The 17,033-nt window shown below is 45.4% G+C and overlaps 1 protein-coding gene, 1 long non-coding RNA gene and 2 other non-coding genes across 6 annotated transcripts in view; 1 reads left to right on the top strand and 3 right to left on the bottom strand.

Annotated features, from left to right (window-relative positions):
* Window positions 1-1,856: 1,856 nt before the first annotated feature.
* On the bottom strand, window positions 1,857-5,319 carry LOC148119953 (uncharacterized). Of its 2 annotated transcripts, XR_015734761.1 has the most exons (3): window positions 5,105-5,319; window positions 4,519-4,673; window positions 1,857-2,009 (listed from the first exon to the last, which is right to left on the bottom strand). It is a non-coding gene; the product is annotated as an uncharacterized LOC148119953 (long non-coding RNA). The 2 variants fall into 2 exon arrangements; XR_015734760.1 differs by lacking the exon at window positions 1,857-2,009 and having other exon boundaries at window positions 4,448-4,673.
* On the bottom strand, window positions 4,907-4,985 carry LOC148119954 (small Cajal body-specific RNA 18). The gene has a single exon (XR_015734787.1).
* LOC125390678 (small Cajal body-specific RNA 17) lies at window positions 5,081-5,220 on the bottom strand. The gene has a single exon (XR_007228849.3).
* Window positions 5,320-5,469: 150 nt separating the features above from the next.
* The window catches only part of Acaa2 (acetyl-CoA acyltransferase 2), a 29,816-nt gene continuing 18,252 nt past the window's right edge, over window positions 5,470-17,033 (top strand). The window contains exons 1-2 of one of the 2 annotated variants that reach the window (XM_048419439.3): window positions 5,470-5,515; window positions 16,648-16,814. In XM_048419439.3, coding sequence (XP_048275396.1) covers window positions 5,485-5,515; window positions 16,648-16,814 — 198 coding nt within the window. In that variant the 5' untranslated portion in view covers window positions 5,470-5,484. Of the gene's footprint in view, window positions 5,516-5,588; window positions 5,744-16,647; window positions 16,815-17,033 lie in introns of those variants that run through there. The other variant, XM_048419440.3, reaches the window with a different exon arrangement.

The following is a 17,033-nucleotide window of genomic DNA, read 5'->3' as shown; positions in this document are numbered from 1 at the left end:
CGGGTAAATCTAACACTGCAGAAGAAATGCTACTGAAAAAAATATATTTTTCATTTTGGACAAGTCTGTAAACTACAGCTTTGTTATAGAAAATGCTTATAATGGTTGCTGTAACTATTCAGCTGTGAATAAAAATTTGTTGAAATAAATACTTTTGAATAAAGTGTGTGCCAAATCTGAGCAAAATTTAAAATGACAGGCTGAGTAAAAGTAGTATTGGCTACAGTCTATTTTATTAAAGATTTGTATGCATATGCACCTATAGAAGTGTGTGCACACATATGTGGGGTGTATGCACTTGCGGTCTCAATCATTCTGTCTCGCCTGAACCTACAGCTCTGTTTCCTCTGGTAGACTGGAAGAGTACAAACCCCAATGACTCCTCTTGCTTGCGTTTGCTGCTTGTTAGGTGGGCACCAGAAACTGAAGTCTGGTTCTTGTGATTTTTGAACAAGTGCTTTTAACCTGAGCCATCTCTCTAGCCTCCTCATAGTGTGTGTGTGTGTGTGTGTGTGTGTACACCTACCCATGCCAGTTCATGTGAGGGGCCAGGGAAGGATGCTCAGTACCTTCCTCTATCACTATCTACCTTATTCCATTTAGACAAGGTTTCTTGTCTTGTTCTTTGGAAGCGTACTTTCAGGGCTAGGTGGCAAGCTGTCGATATCCAATCATCTCTGCTCTCCAATACTACAGTTATAAATACGCCTGTGCACCCGCTTTTTGTGTGATGTGGATTTGAACTCAAGTCCTCCTACTCACACAATAGACACTCTTATCCAGAACCACCTCCCTGGTCCTTATTTTTTTTTTTCTTTTTGATTTTTCTAGACAGGGTTTCTCTGTGTAGCTTGGAGCCTGTCCTGGCACTAGCTCTTATAGACCAGACTGGCCTCAAACTCACAGAGATCCGACTGCCTCTGCCTCCCAAGTGCTGGGATTAAAGGCATGCACCACCACTGCCTGGCTCCCTGGCCCCTATTTTTAATGTTTCCTTGAGAAATTTTATTCTGGGGCATAGATTCAGTTAAGCGTGATTGTTTAAACTAGGGGTCAATACACAGCCACCTGTATTGGAGCTGGGAGAGGGTTTGCTCTAGAACAGCAGGTCTCAGCCTGTAGGTCATGACCCCATTATAGGTCAAATGCCCTTTTCACAGGGGCTACCTAAGACCATTGGGGAAAAAAACATATTTACATTACAATTCAAAACTAGCAAAATTACAGTTATGAAGTAGCAACAAAAATAATTTTATGGCTGGGGGTCACCACAACACGAGGAACTACATTAAAGGGTCGCAGTATTGGAAAGGTTGAGAACTACTGGTCTAGAAGATAACAAGGAATATTGAGCAATCACTCTAGAGCTTTAGCATTCAGTGAAGTTTGGGTATCAAGAAAGACTAGCAGACTGACAAAAAAAGAATGGAGCCCAGAGACAAGCCAAGCAAACTGTATGTGTAGCTATGTTAGAGATACATTAAGCTGGAAGCGAAATTTTCTGCGAGCTCGGAAATAAAGCATTTCCACTGATAAAGACAACACCATGTTGTCATCTGCATCCTATAAAAAGCAAGATCTCAATGTCTTTTTTTTTTAATGTGAAAATTGACAAGCCCATTCTAAAATCTCTGTGGAATTGCAAAAGTTCCTAGGAAGATGGGAAGCTTATCCCTGGCAAGTTAGCTATGTGAGTATAGCATGTGTCAGAAAAATGAACCAGTGGAATGAAACAGACCGGTAGCTGAATATCTGCCCAGAAACATAAAACTCCTACTTCCTCCCAAGGAAAAAGCATCAAAATCACCTAGGAATTGGTGAAGGTCGCATCTCCAGCCCTTCCTACACTTACCAAACAAGGCATCTCCATGGATGGATGATGCTTTCAGACACGCAGCCCCAGGAACCACTATGGAAATTTTATGGTAGGCGAAGGTGTAGCACAAGGTAGAAGGCGTACACAACATGTTCCAGACTCTGGTTTAGTCTCCAGTTCTGCATTTTAAAACCTAGTGATGTTTACAATGTATTAGTGAAAAGTCTCTGGACCCAGAGTCCAACCAGAGGATAGAGTCCTTTTCTCTGGCAACTGACAGAAGAATACACTCAAAGGAAGCTTTACCTGGTCCTCTGAGCTAGGCCTGTAACATTTTACATGTCAAGTTGTATTTACACATGAAACCTTACCAGTCAGCGGCTGAGAAAGAAAGGCAGCTCCAAATCTAGGAACTGGCTAAAGCACACATGGTTGCCACTACCAGACAAACATGATCTTATAAAGGCCAACGCCAACTGTGATCTATGTGAGATGAAACAAGATGACTTCCTAAGTTCATCTAAGCACAGAAAAATGGAAACCATGGAACACTAAGTACCCCAGCTACCATGAGGGACTACAGCTTCTTCACTATGTGTGGCTCAAGCCAAGCTCTACCCAACATTTTCTCAGAGTGTTTACCAGTGTTCCCATTAAATTGTATTGCCCAATGACATCATGACAATCTTAGTTTGATGAAGTATACTTATCTTAGACTAGGTTGCTACTCTTGGGACAAGATCTCACTATGTAGCCTGGCTGATCTAGTACTTACTGATTCCCTCTCCCACCTCCAGACAGGAACTCCTGCTTCTTTGGACCTTAACCAAACACCAAAATCCTAGCATCTTCTTGCTGAGATACAATCAATTCCCTGAGGCATGCCCTTGGTGTGCACTCCTCGTATGAACATTAACTACAAACGTTTCTCAGAACCTATCTGACTGAATGGCATCCAAACAATGTTGTCCACCAATATCATTGCTTTCCAGGGCGACCCTGTACTCAAGGATGTACTGAGATTTGCTCTAAGCTGTATTGCCACATGACATTTTATCAAAGGCTTGTTGGAATTTGCAAATGGCTTGCCAACAGAGAAGAAGTTAAGTCTAAGACGGTGCCTCACGGCTACTGGAGCTCAAGACAGGGTAAACTTACAACAAGCAAGCTCTCAAATCGACGTCTACCACTACATGACTGTAGTTTATTTCTTTATCCTTGTTTGGCAGCTTGAACTTCCTAGAGAGCAGATAATTGCTGTAAGTAAAGACCAGAGCCAAGCTAATATTGGCCTTATAATTGAAGTTCTCACCAAGGCAGACTAACTGTATGCATGCACAGAGCTTTCCACTTACACTGCCACTATGTGGGAGTGGGGGGTGGGGACGACACAGGGTCTTGTACACACCCTGACACGAATTGACTTCCTATCTTCCTCAGCCTCTAAAGTGCTGTGATTATAGGCCTGTACCACAGACAGGTTATAAAACTATGGCAGCTCCCAAGGACTTAGCTTGCTCTCCTCTGCTGCCCATACTGCAACTTCTGTCAACACTGATTATAGGAAAAGACAGAAAACTGTAAGCATGGAAGAGTGACTCAGAAAGAGTGGAAGAAAAGGCTGAAGCTGGACAGTTCTGAGATCTCGGGTAATCTGAACAGCAGAATTTACAGATTTACAATGGACTCACTAATTTCCAATTTTATGTTAACACTACATCTTTCCCTCCAAAATTAACAACAGAAAGATAACATTGCATTTCTAAAAACATTGGAGGCTAAACCTGTAAGGGCGGAATAATGCTATCTCTTGTCTAGACAGGTAATAAATAATGCTATCTGTTGTCTAGACCAGTTTATTTTGAAAGGCATAGCATTACAGGAGTACCTGTCCAAATACCTATTTAACTACCTTAGAGATACTTCTACGTAATTTTGTAGCTTAGTTGAAGAATACTCCCCTCCTTTTTGTGAAGAATGTTAAGCCTCCAGAAGACATGGGAAGAGAGAACGGAGAGTATAACACTTTTCCACTCAGTAACATTTTTGCCATTTGTTTTCCTGCTCCCTACCATTTCTATGCATCTTCCTTCATGACTTTTGTTGCAGATATTGCAACTAAACGTTTCTGTGCATAACTACAAACAAAACAAAACCCTCCAGATGCCAGTCTCCTACATGCCAATGACGTTTGGGCCTGTCTTGCTGTGATTAGATTCAGGTGATTCCGAAGAGGAATCCTACATAAGTGAGCTATGTCCTCCTCACAGCAAGGGAGTCCACAGTCTCCTTATTGGGGATTCTGAGTTTGATCATCTGGTTAAGGGAACGCCTCAGTTCCTTTCCTGATCCTGGAACTGCAGTTATATCCATACCTGTTTGAGTATACACTAACTTTTCACTCTGATTTTATCAGGGCCCATTCAGGTCATCTATGATTACATTCAATAGTAAACCTGGAAGTCCCTTTGTGGTGACTTGGAAGACAAATGAAATAAGAGGAACACGTGAGAGAGCACAGATATTTGCTCACCTAGTTTGAGCTTTGTATGTGAATGATTTCATGAACACTCCTAAGAGAACTGTAAATAATGTGTGCTGAAGTGTTCGCAGGGTGAGTAAACGTCAATCTTTAAAAAAAAAAAAAACAAGGTTTTAATGTGTAGATGTGAAATAGCAAACAGCAGGTTCTCTGCACGAACCTTTCCACATTTCTGTAATTCCTGAAGGTTTTGACGAAAAATGATTAGGTTAAAGCCGTGCTTGGAGGAGCACGCCTTTAATCCCAGTATTTAGGCGGATCTCGTCGTTTGAGGCTAGCCTCGTCTACAGGGCAAGTTCCAGAAAGCAGGAAACCCTGTCTCAAAAAAAAAGGGGGGGAGGGAGAGATTAGATTAAAAATGCAGTCCCCACTCCAAGGGAACGGGCCAAACAACAAACACAAAGCTGAACTGTGGAGCAGGCAGTGGCTGAGGAGTTAATTCAAGTCAGCAGCGCCACTCACGCCCCGCCCCGTTGCCACTGTCAGCCCCGCCACGGGACCCTGAGCTCCTGAACTCCCCTCTCTGCCCAGGCCGCCTCCTGCTCGCCTGGCCTCAGTGTTCGCAGCACACTCCATCACCTGGTTCCCAGAACTCAGATTGCGCAGTGGTCACGTCATCATCGGCAGGGCCCAAAGCAGGCGGCGTGGGCATCCCTAAACCTGCGCCCCCCCAACCCATCAAACCTCACCTCCCACTCGGTCCCTCACTCCTCAGCTCCCCGCGCCAGGTCCCCTGGCCCCATCACCTGCCACGTTTTCATAATCCTCTCAGGCTCCGGACCAGCAGCGCCGGCCACGGGAGGCCTGATCATATAAGGAAAATACCTCGGGCTCACTTGGGGCTGAGTCGGGGACCCAGGCGCGCCCTACTCTACTGCATTCCCTTTCCCTTCTCCAGGCGCCCCGGCTACCGGCAGCGGAAGCCCTCTAGCTCAGGCCTCTGCCATCAGACTGCGCAGGCGCAGGAGCAGCCACTCGCGCCGCGCCGCCGCCAGCCCCGCCCCTTCCAGTAGGCCCCGCCCACTAAAACTTGGGTGGGGCGGGGCTGGGATCTTGCTGCCAGTCCTGTACTGCGGTGCCCCAGACTGGAGATGGACAGAACGGGCGGAGTTTCTAGAAGCCGGGGATGAGACCAATGATTGGACTGTGTGGCCGAGGTCATCCCTGATTCCCAGGGGAGGGGCGCGGGACACGTAACGGGATTAGGGTAACCTTGACCCTGGCAACTGCAGGAGCTGGGGGGAGGGGGCATTGTAGGGGAAAGGGCAGGGGTGCGGCCTCGCGGAGCGCCGCCCACACTCTTAAGGCTGGGCTAGGGCGGGTGGCCGAGTGTTGCCGACACAGCCCCACTGAGTAACCGAGCTTCACCATGGCGCTGCTACGAGGTGAGCCCATCGCGCTTGGTGACCCCGGGCCGGGCTTCGGCTTCTGAGCTCTAAGGGCAAGCCGAGGTGGCGGGTGCAGGTCATTTCCCCGGGTTGGGGTCGGGATAGACATTGTTTGCCTTGAGGAGGAAACTTCATAGGAGGCACGGGCGACAGCGGTGCAGTTTCGAGCGGACAAACTGGAGACCAGGATTGGCTCTACTCCTGACCTTGGAGGTCACTGGAGTGAAAGTGATTTCTTTCCTACTTACTCAACTCTGCAGGAAAACGCGCTGGTGCCAGAAACACTAACGAGGTGGTCTGGGGCAGAGCGGGTGTGCACTGAAGCACAGAGGCCTGGTCTCAGCCACGGTGTGCGGGGAAGATAATACTCCCCAAGAGGCTTCAGGGAACCTACACTGGGGTGTCCCGATCCCTCAAAATAATTGGCAGTGACTTGTTTGAAACTCCACCTCACCCCTTTTCTCTTCCACTCCTTTAGTGTGAGCGACAGCAGAAAAGTGCAGGCCCTCAGTTTCTAACTGCAGGGTTATTGTTTTAAGAAATTTCACGCTCCTTTTTCATGGCAACTCAACAGGAAACAGTTTTAACTTAAAGACACAAGTCTCTGTTGACTATGAGGCTGAAAGAATACGTATCAGATCCGTGAGGCAGGAGAAGACTTCACGTGATCTAAAGACATTGGTGGTGCAAATACAAAGTGGACCGAGTAGGCGTTATCATGACCCCAGGGGAAGGCAATGCAAACATTTCAACCGGGGAGGGCACCGGCTGGTCGCTACTCTGTCTTGATTCCCTCTTGGCTCTGGCATTGCCTTTAAAATAAAGGACAGCTGGCAGAAACTTTGACTTAGAACGTGAGTTTGACAGTGAAGTGGCCGTCGATAGGCTGTGGTGGATGAAATGGTAAAAATAACGGTACCACCATTCCAGGAATGGTGGGGCCACAAGGGGCATTGAGTCCCAATTTCCAGAGGCAGAGAGCCGTGGCAGGTGAGGGACCAAGACAGATAGGCACACCATGCGGAGTGAGGTTGGATTTATTTAGTGGATTGTGGGAGAGAAGGGGAAGAGATTATGAGGAGGAGGGGGAGGAGCCACACAGCAGCTGCCTCTTTGGGAGAGACAGAAAGGAAGATATGCCTGTCTCAGCGGTGGGGTGGGGGTGGGAGGACAGAACAGACCATTACAGTGGGGAAATAAATGTAAAGGGAATGCCAAATGACAGATTCAGTCTTGTGGAACTTCTTTACTATGGGCGATAGCACTTGATGGGGGAAAACCGGGGAAGAAAGACGTGGAACGATTGAGGGTTTATTTTAAGTGAAAGCTTTTGATACCTGTGAAGTATGTAAGGGGAGGTGGCGACAGGCACTGATTAGTGAGATCCTGAAGTCCAAAGAGCCTAAGAGACACGTGACTGAACCAAGTGGGTGTTCTGGGAAAAATGCAGTGTGTCAGGGTTGCCACGCTTCTCTGATCTTACAGATTCCTTTGAAATGTTAATGAAAACAACAAACCTATCAAGGAAAAGTTGCACAGCAATGTCTGTGTTAAAGAAATAAAAGTAGGGGTGTGTGTGTGTGTGTGTGTGTGTGTGTTAGAGGTTGTGTTCTAGGACACGAATATCCCTGTCATAGGTGGTAGTAGGCATGAGCAGAAAGAACCCAAGCCTTGAGCCTGGCCTAGTGATTGTTGGGCTCTGTTTCAATTTGCATACCAACTACCTGGTGAGACTAGCCAGGAAGAAGGCCACAGGACTGAGTGCTATAAGGAAAAGGCACATTTGAGTGGGAATGTAATGAGCATTAGAAATGATTTCCAGTGCTTTTCAACCTTCCTAATGCTGCAACCCTTTAACACAGTTCCTCATGTTGGGGTGATCCCCAATCATAAAATTATCTTCTTTGCTACTTCATAACTGTAATTTGCTACTGTTATGAGTCGTAATGTAAGTATCTGTGTTTTCCAATGATCTTAAGCAACCCCTGTGAAAGGGTTGGTGGACCAAGCGGCCCCGGCCCACAGGTTGGGAAACATTGTTAACAATCACCGTACTGTTTGGCAAGAAGTTTCACCGACAAGTCTTACTCTCCTTATCTTTGTTGGGAAGGTTCAGAACCTCTCAGACAAGCCAGGCAGGGCTGCCAACTTCCTCTTGAAAGAAATGGCTGACTGGCAGTTTTCCTGGGCTTTGATAGTTGCTCCCACCAAATGAGAACTTATGTAGCAAAGTTCACATGCAAGTCGACACAGTTCATGTTTTCCCCTGAATTCTGACTCCATGTTCTTTGAATTATTATCTATTTCCTGTCTGGAGGGTTTTTTGTTTGTTATTGTTGTCTTTTAGAAGTTCTAGCATCTCATTTCTCAGAGCATTTTAGATTTTAATTTGATATTGAAGTTTTTTTTTAGACCTTTAAATATCCACATATTGGCTTGGTGTTAGAATGGTTTATGAAATAACCTGTAAGGTTTCATCTTTGTATCTACACATCCCGTGTTATTTTTTTTAAATAGTTGAATAATACAATCAGGCTGACCTTTCTAGTCTGGGATCACAGGGTAAGGAGCAGTAAGTAATCCAGGAGAATGGGAAGTCTGTGGGTTGTTTTTATTTTCCCACAGACATTCTTTTTTGCTGAGCTCACTTATCCCACTACTAGTACTTCACGAATATTCTTTTGGATTGTGGACAATGGGGAAGATGAGCAATGAAAGGAACTTGCGAAGAAACATGAACTTAGCCTCTGTTGTTTCTTCCGGGTCGTCTGTGACCATTCCATGTTCCATGTACATAACGTATCAACCCCTCACCCCCACCACAGCAGATGTTTAAAATTCCCTTGTTGTGGGACCTGGAGAGATGGCTCAGTGATTAAAGAGCATGTACTGCTCAGGCAGAGAACCTGGATTTTGGTTCTGGCACCCCGGCCAGTCAGGTGGCTTATAACTGCTCAGCCCACTGGCCCCTTCTGCCTTCCATGGGCACTGCTTCCCATCATTCATACATACATACATGCATGCATACATACATACCTAAAAATAAAAATACACCTTAAAAATTCCTTGTGTTGGGATTTCAAAAGTTTCACAGTTACACAGCCAGCACGTGGTAGGAAGGTGTATGTAAAATGTATATTCTATTTGGGCTTCCCTAAATTTGAACCTATAAATTTGAATTTTACCAAATGTAGAGAATTTCCATTTAGTATTTCTTCAAATTGTTTTCTTCTGACTCATTTTCATCTCTGTGGTACCATAACTGCTACTGGTCCTGAGGTTCTAGTTCTTTCTCCCCCATTCACAGTTTTCTTCACAGACATTTGTTGAGCAGGTTGGAGTTTACAGATGCACACACATTGCTGAATGGCAGTTCGCCTAATTGTTAGCACCGTTTGTGTGGTACATCTGGGTCTTTTGTTCATTTATTAGTTTTGTTGGTTTTAGGTTTTGTTGTGGTGGTGATTTTTTTTTGTTTTCCATTTGTTTGTTTTGTTTTTCTCAAGACAGAGTTTCTCTGGCTGTCTTAGAACTCACTCTATAGACAAGGGTGGCCTCGGACTCAGCTTTGCCTGCCTCTGCCTCTTTAGTAGTGCTGATGGGATTAAAGTTGCGCACCACCTGAGTTTCTGTGGTGTGTTGTTATAATTGACTAGCTAATATTGACACATTGTTATTTACCAAAGTCCATAATTTACATCAAAGTCCACACTTTGTTTAACTCAGTGCTTTGAGGTGTGACAGATGTATAAATGACAAGCATCACCAGCATAGAGCAGAGGAAATTTTTTGCCCTGCAAATCCCATGTCCCACCTACTCACTCCTGTTTCTGAGCCCTTTGCCAAGTGCTCACCTTTGTCCTATCTGTAGCTTTGCCTTTCCAGATATTTATGTAGTAAGAACATAGTGTGTGGCATTTCCAGACTGACTTCTTTTCAATACAAAGAGTCCTTCTTTTATTGCCAAAGTAAGATTCCATTTTATATGTGACACTTTATCACATATTGAAGAGCATCTTAGGTGCTGCCTTGTTTTGGCAATCACAAATAAACAAACACGTGTGTAGGCTTGCAAGTCCCTTAGGGAACTACAAAGACTCACAGTCACTAGAGCCAGCAGTTAAGGTATGCTTTTGTTTGAAGTTGGTAAACTGTCTTCCAATATGTGTTGTCTTGTCTTCCACTGACAACAAATGGCTTCCTGCCTCACTAGTATTTGGTAGCGTCAATATTTGGGTTTTAGCCATGGAAACGGTTGTGTGTTTTAACATTGTTTTAATTTATATTAATGACCTCTAGTGTTTATCATCTTCATGTATGCTTGTTTGCCATCTGTGTGTTTTCTTTGATGAACCCTGTTTCTGTTTTGTTTTTTGGTTTCTGGTTTTTCTAGACAGTGTTTCTCTGTACCTTTTGGATCCTTTCCTGAAACCAACTCTTGTAGACCAGGCTGGCCTCAAACTTACAGAGATCCACCTGCCTCTGCCTCCCGAGTGCTGGAGACGTGTGCCATCACTGCTTGGCTTTTGTCCAGTTTTCAAAATATGTTTTCATTAATTCTTTAAGAATTTCTTACAATTGTATTTAGATAATTTTCACCCCCACTCCTCCCTCAAGCTCCTCCAAAATTCACAATCCGCTTCCCACCCCTCCCAATGTCATGTCCTCTTTTTTTGCCTTTCAATTTTTGAATAACTACTGAGTCTGCTTTGTGTTGTCAATAAACTACTCGTGAGCATGAGGCCATGTAGCAAAGTGCGATCAACCTACCAGCAGCTGCACCGTGGTGTCTGAACGACAGCTGCACCGTGGTGTCTGAACGACAACAGCTGCACCGTGGTGTCTGAACGACAACAGCTGCATCGTGGTGTCTGAACAACAGCTGCACCGTGGTGTCTGAACAACAGCTGCACCGTGGTGTCTGAACGACAGCTGCACCGTGGTGTCTGAACGACAACAGCTGCATCGTGGTGTCTGAACAACAGCTGCACCGTGGTGTCTGAATGACAGCTGCACCGTGGTGCCTGAACGACAGCTGCACCGTGGTGTCTGAACGACAGCTGCACCGTGGTGTCTGAACAACAGCTGCAGTGTAGTGTCTGAACGACAGCAGCACTGTGATGTCTGAATGACAAGAGCTGCACCGTGATGTCTGAACAACAGCTGCACCGTGGTGTCTGAACAACAGCTGCACCGTGGTGTCTGAACAGCAGCTGCACTGTGATGTCTGAATGACAACAGCTGCCCTGTGATATCTGAACAACAGCTGCACCGTGGTGTCTGAACAACAGCTGCACCGTGGTATCTGAACAACAGCTGCACCATGGTATCTGAACAACAGCTGCACCGTGGTATCTGAACAACAGCTGCACCGTGATGTCTGAACAGCAGCTGCACTGTGATGTCTGAACAACAGCTGCACCGTGATGTCTGAACAACAGCTGCAGTGTGATGTCTGAACAGCAGCTGCACCGTGGTATCTGAACAACAGCTGCACCGTGATGTCTGAACAGCAGCTGCACTGTGATGTCTGAACAACAGCTGCACCGTGGTGTCTGAACAACAGCTGCACCGTGATGTCTGAACAACAGCTGCACCGTGGTATCTGAACAACAGCTGCACCGTGGTATCTGAACAACAGCTGCACCGTGGTATCTGAACAACAGCTGCACCGTGATGTCTGAACAGCAGCTGCACTGTGATGTCTGAACAACAGCTGCACCGTGATGTCTGAACAACAGCTGCAGTGTGATGTCTGAACAGCAGCTGCACCGTGGTATCTGAACAACAGCTGCACCGTGATGTCTGAACAGCAGCTGCACCGTGGTGCCTGAACAACAGCTGCACTGTGAGAACAGCAGCTGCAGTGTGATGTCTGAACAGCAGCTGCAGTGTGATGTCTGAACAGCAGCTGCACCGTGGTGTCTGAACAACAGCTGCACCGTGGTGTCTGAGCTGCCCTGTGATGTCTGAACAGCAGCTGCAGTGTGATGCTCTAAGTGAAAAGTGTCCCCCATAGGTTCACAGGTTTGAACACTTGATCTCCAGTCAGGGAGATTGTGAGAGGTGTAGCCTTGCTGGAGGAAGTGCATCAGTCAGAAGCAGGCATTGAGAGTTCATAACAGTACTTGTCAGCCTTTCTAATGCTGCAACGCTTTAATCCAGTTCCCCATGCTGTGGTGACCCCCAACTATAAAATTACTTCATTGCTACTTCATAACTGTAATTTTGCTACTGTCATTAGTCGTAATGTAAATATCTGATAGGCAGGGCCCTATATGTAATATCATGACCCACAGGTTGAGAACCACTGATTTACAGCATTGGCCCTAGGCAGTTCATTCTCTACTTCCTGCTGCTGTGCCTGCCACTTCCTGCCTTGCGTCTGTGTCTCCACCACAAAGAGCTCTTGTCCTTCTAGAACTTTAAAGCCAAAATAAACACTTGCATAATAAGTTGCCTTGATCAGGGTATTTATCACAACCTCAGAAAAGAAATGCATCCTTGAAGAAAACTGGCTCTCCCTCCCTGAGAAGCCACCTGCTGTCAATAGCTCCTCAGGGGAGTTCCCCAGCCCCTCCCACCTTCCTGCTAGAATGTTGCCTGGCTTGTTCTTGTGGAAGAGAGTCTCACTTGTGGAAGAGAGTCTCACGCTGTGAGTTCCTAGGGACCATAGTCCTACCTTGTCCATCTCACTCTTCCCCCAACTGCTGGTTCTCACAGTCTTTCAGCCTCCTCTTCCGCAGTGGTCCTGAGTCTTGCGGAAAGGGTAGCAGACGTCTGTTTTGTGGCTGGGCACTCCACTGACACTTTGCTACCCTTGAGCCAGTTTGGAGTTTCTGCATTAACCACCATCCACTGCACAAAGAAACTTCTCTGGACATGGGAATTTAGAAGGCAGCTTGATACTGTACCCACTTAGCAAACAGTAGGTCTGCCCCTGGGGCCTGTGAACTCTCCAAACAGGTTCTTGGCCCTGTTTATAGTGCTAGATGTGAGTTTCCTCCTGTGCAGGAGGCCTTAAATCCAATCAGAAAGCATTAGCCACCCTCCCACACACTTGTCCCTGTTGTACCTGTGGGCGTATCTTGCCTTGTGGGTTCCAGTGATTGAACTCCGGTAGTCAGCCTTGGAAGCGAGCACCTTTACCTACTAAATTATCTCACTGACCCTAATTTTTAACTTTATTTTGGATGCAGCAGATGAAACAGCGTAGAGACTGGATTCTGTTTTCTTCCTTAACCAATACTGACCACAAATGGATTGACTATGTTTCCCTGCAGGTTGAAGTCAGACTGCAAACTCTGTCGTTCCCTGTAAGAAAGAGTGACTCAGAGACATGGGCAGTGTTTCAGCCATGGTCACATGTGTGTGATCTGCCCATTTGTGTGTGACTAAGCCTGAACTATCTGGGTAGAGTGTTGGAGAACTTGGGTTTCTTTCGGGGTGCTCCTTTCCCTCCCTCCCTCCCTTCCTCTCTCCCTCTCCAGTGGGTACTGTTGCTGTGAACTTTTTCCTCAGTGTGACTGTCTCTGAGTTCTAGCCACACCACGCAGCATGGGTTGCTAGCCCTCTGATTGGATACTATATAAGTAAACTAGACACTCACTCTATACTGATCCTTTCTGCCCCACACCAGCATTTCTCCTTGCCTGCTTTGATTTATTCATTTCCCAAAACCTGAAGCAGGAAGAATGTGAGTTTGAGGCCAGTTTGAACTATATAGTGAGGTGTTTTCCCCTACTCACAAAAAGAAGATGAAGGAGGAGGAGGGAGAGAATTATAAGACTTTTTACAAGTTTGTATTACAGTATTAACTATTGTTAATGTCCAGACTTTATACCACTGTCGTTTTCTGAGTACCAACAGTTTACGTGTATGACCTCCTACACATAGCAAATCAAATTTGCCGTGTTTTCAGTCTGTTTTATTTCTTGTTTTGAGAAATTCTTGATGTAAGGGGTGTGGGGGAACATGTGTAGCCTCAACTGGCCACAAATCTATTCAGCTCTTTATACACCCAGCATTCAGGTGCTTGTGAACGGCCATGAACAGTATTGGTGCATCGGAAGCCATGTGTTCTGGTGACTTCATGTCATCTACAGTTCCTTGTTGTTATCTGTGAGAAGGTTAGTTGGATAGGTGCATACAAAAGCCAAACGCAGAGTTAGGACTAATGCAACTCGGAAGCCAGCATCAGAAGGTAAGAAGACACTGATGCAGAAATAGGGCGAGGAGCTGGTCAGATGCGTCAGTTGATGAACTGGTTGCTGTATAAGCCTGAGACCCTGAGTTTGATCCCAGAGTCTACCTTGAAAGACGCCAGGCCTGGTGATGTGCTCTTGTGACCTCAGTGGTGAGGAAGAAAAGACAGGCTCATGGGGCTGACCAACCAGCCTCACAGAATCAGCAGGGTAAAGTGAGAGAGACTGTCTTTTAAAAGGTGACCGTCACCTGTGGACCAATGCCTGGGCTTGCCCTCTGGCCTCTATACACATATGCACACACACTCACACAGAATTACACACAAAAATCTGAGTAATTAAAATATTCAGAGACTGTTCACTAAGAAAGACTTTGGCAAATAGGAAGCCTTGGTTGCTCAGGATAACCCAGCTACCAGAACAAACTGCTTCCCTACACCAAGAACAGTCATAGTCTTCCCTGAATACCGTATATATCATAAATAGCTGCAAGGATCCATCTCATTTTAAAGTACACATATTTTCCCACATTCTGTTAGACTGTAAGTTTTGCAAAGTAGAAATAAGAAGAGACTAAAAAATTTTAAGCTAAATTTAGTTTGTTCTGTGTAAGAGAACGTAAATTGTTGATACTTTAGACAACAGTGGTATACTGTTTGGATATTCATAATTATAGGTCAGTACTGCAATACAAACCCAATATAAAAGCTCTTATAATTCCTTTCTTTCTTCCCTCCTGCTGTCCTTCATTGTTGGCAGGAATGGGGAGACAGACAGACAGACAGACAGACAGACACACACACACACACACACACACGATCTCACTATGTTGTTCTCATTAGCCTAAAACTCAGTTTCTCCTGTTTCTGCCTTTCCCAGGCCTGGATTACAGACCTGTGCTGCTATGCTCTGTGTTGCATAGTACAACCCCCCGCCCCGTGTATCAGGCACACACTCACAGTACCTGCCCCCCCCATGTGTCAGGCGCACACACACAGTACCCATATGTCAACTACACACTCACAGTACCCATGTGTCAGCTACACACAGTACCCGCCCCTGTGTGTTAGCTGTCCACTTCCCTCTCGTTGTTCTTGGGAAGATCAGATGGTCTCAGGAATCATCAGATTTCTCACACTTGGTTGGTCCTTATGACTGTTTGTGCAATGAAAGAACTACAGCCACTGTCCAGGTTTCTCACTGTACAGCCCAGTGCCTGCCACTCACCATGGCTTTGGATTAGTACAATCGTAAGGTTTTGGCAGCGGTGGGAAGGAGTGATTATTTACGTGCATAAGAACACCTATTTGCTTGCTGTACTGAGGATTGAACACATGGCCTAACATCAATCTACCGCGACCCCAGCAAGCATGCTTTCTGTTTACCTAGGAAAGAATCATTAAGTCTGCAGAGTTCCTTAGGTTAGTCAACTGTTGGTGAATTTCATCTGTAAATGGTAACCAAATTTGCCCATTTGTTGCATGGTTAAAGATAACAATAGCAAAAATTACAGTTCAGGATTTTGGAAACTTGTCATTCAAGTCACCCTGTGACTCCAGAAGTAGGGGGCACAAGGACGTCGTTCAGAGCTCCATATATTCTAGAAATCATGTATTTGTCTCTCTTAGGATGCATTTGGATAGAAATGGGGTTGGTTTATCCACATGGAGAACATTTTTTGTTGTGTCTGTAGGCATGCTGCTTTACATGGGGGAGTACCCCTTCTTATTGAAAGTTCTTTAGTGGATGTTAGAAAGAGCCTCTTGACAGGAATGTTCCAGAAGGAGTTCTTAGGAGGTGGGTCATTAACCTCAACAACTTTCAAGGACCTTCTAGGTTCCCTTTTAGTTCAAATGGTTCCAGCACCGTAAAATAAAGTGAGAAAGTTGCCTAAGAAGAATTTGTTGTAGAATATTTTTAAGGTATGTTACATTTGTTTATGTTCCAAAACGTTTGTTTAACTATGTAAAGATGTGTTACTTTTATTTTTGCGGCATTTATTTAACTCTGTGAAGATGTGATTTTTTTTTCTGTCTAAAACACCTGATGGTCTAATAAAGAGCCGAAGGGCCAATAGAGAAGCAGGAGCAAGGGTTGGCAGGGCTGGCAGGCAGAGAGGATAAATAGGGGAACTCTGGGGAAAGGAAAGAGCTAAAGAACAAAGAGAGGAGGATGCTAGGAAACCTCCCCCCAGTCACCCAACCACCCAGCCAGCCACGGTGTAATAGTGAAAATAAGGTTTATAGAAGTAGGAGAAAGACAAAGGGCCTGAGGCAAAAGGTAGATGGGTTAATTTAAGATAAGAAAAGCTGGCTAGAAACAACCCAAGCTAAGACCTTGCATTTTTAAGTAATAATAAGTGTGTGTCTGTGTGTGTGTGTGAGAGAGAGAGAGAGAGAGAGAGAGAGAGAGAGAGAGAGAGACAGAGAGAGAGAGAGAGAGAGAGATTCATTTGAGAACTGGGTGGCGCCCCCCCCCAAAGAGCCAAAAGCTAAAAGTAATAAAACAAACAACAGCAGAAATTTATTTACAATGTGGTTCTTGGACCCTGCATGTAGGATACTATTTCTCTTTGTGTGGTTGGTTCTGTGCATCATTGGATATCTTCAGTTACCTCATGGGAGATTGCCTTTTACCATGCAATGGTAAAAGATGCTAACTAACCTGTGACGGCTCACACATCTCTCCATGCATTAGGTGTGTTTATCGTGGCTGCCAAGCGCACACCCTTTGGAGCTTTTGGGGGTCTTCTCAAGGACTTCACTGCTATTGACTTAACTGAATTTGCTGCCAGGGCTGCCCTGGCTGCTGGCAAAATCCCACCGGAAACCATCGACAGTGTCATCGTGGGCAATGTCATGCAGGTTAGTGGGGAGGGGGTAGATATTCACGTCTGTTGCTTTCTCTGATCATTTTGTGGGAATAATTCCTTTATTATTAATGCTGACACAGTAATAGTTATCAATGTTATCAATAATTACAGTTTGTAACCTTGGCCACCCTCTGACTCTAAGGGTAACAGCAGACATAAGGCAAGGCAGCCTGTGTCCCATCTGGCTTGGAACACATTTCAACCCTGCTTT

This window comes from Myodes glareolus, chromosome 13, assembly GCF_982192425.1.
Source record: "Myodes glareolus chromosome 13, mMyoGla1.1, whole genome shotgun sequence".
NCBI lineage: Eukaryota > Metazoa > Chordata > Mammalia > Rodentia > Cricetidae > Myodes > Myodes glareolus.
The sequence above is the reverse complement of the archived record's forward strand: the minus strand, read 5'-3'. Positions and strand labels throughout refer to the sequence as shown.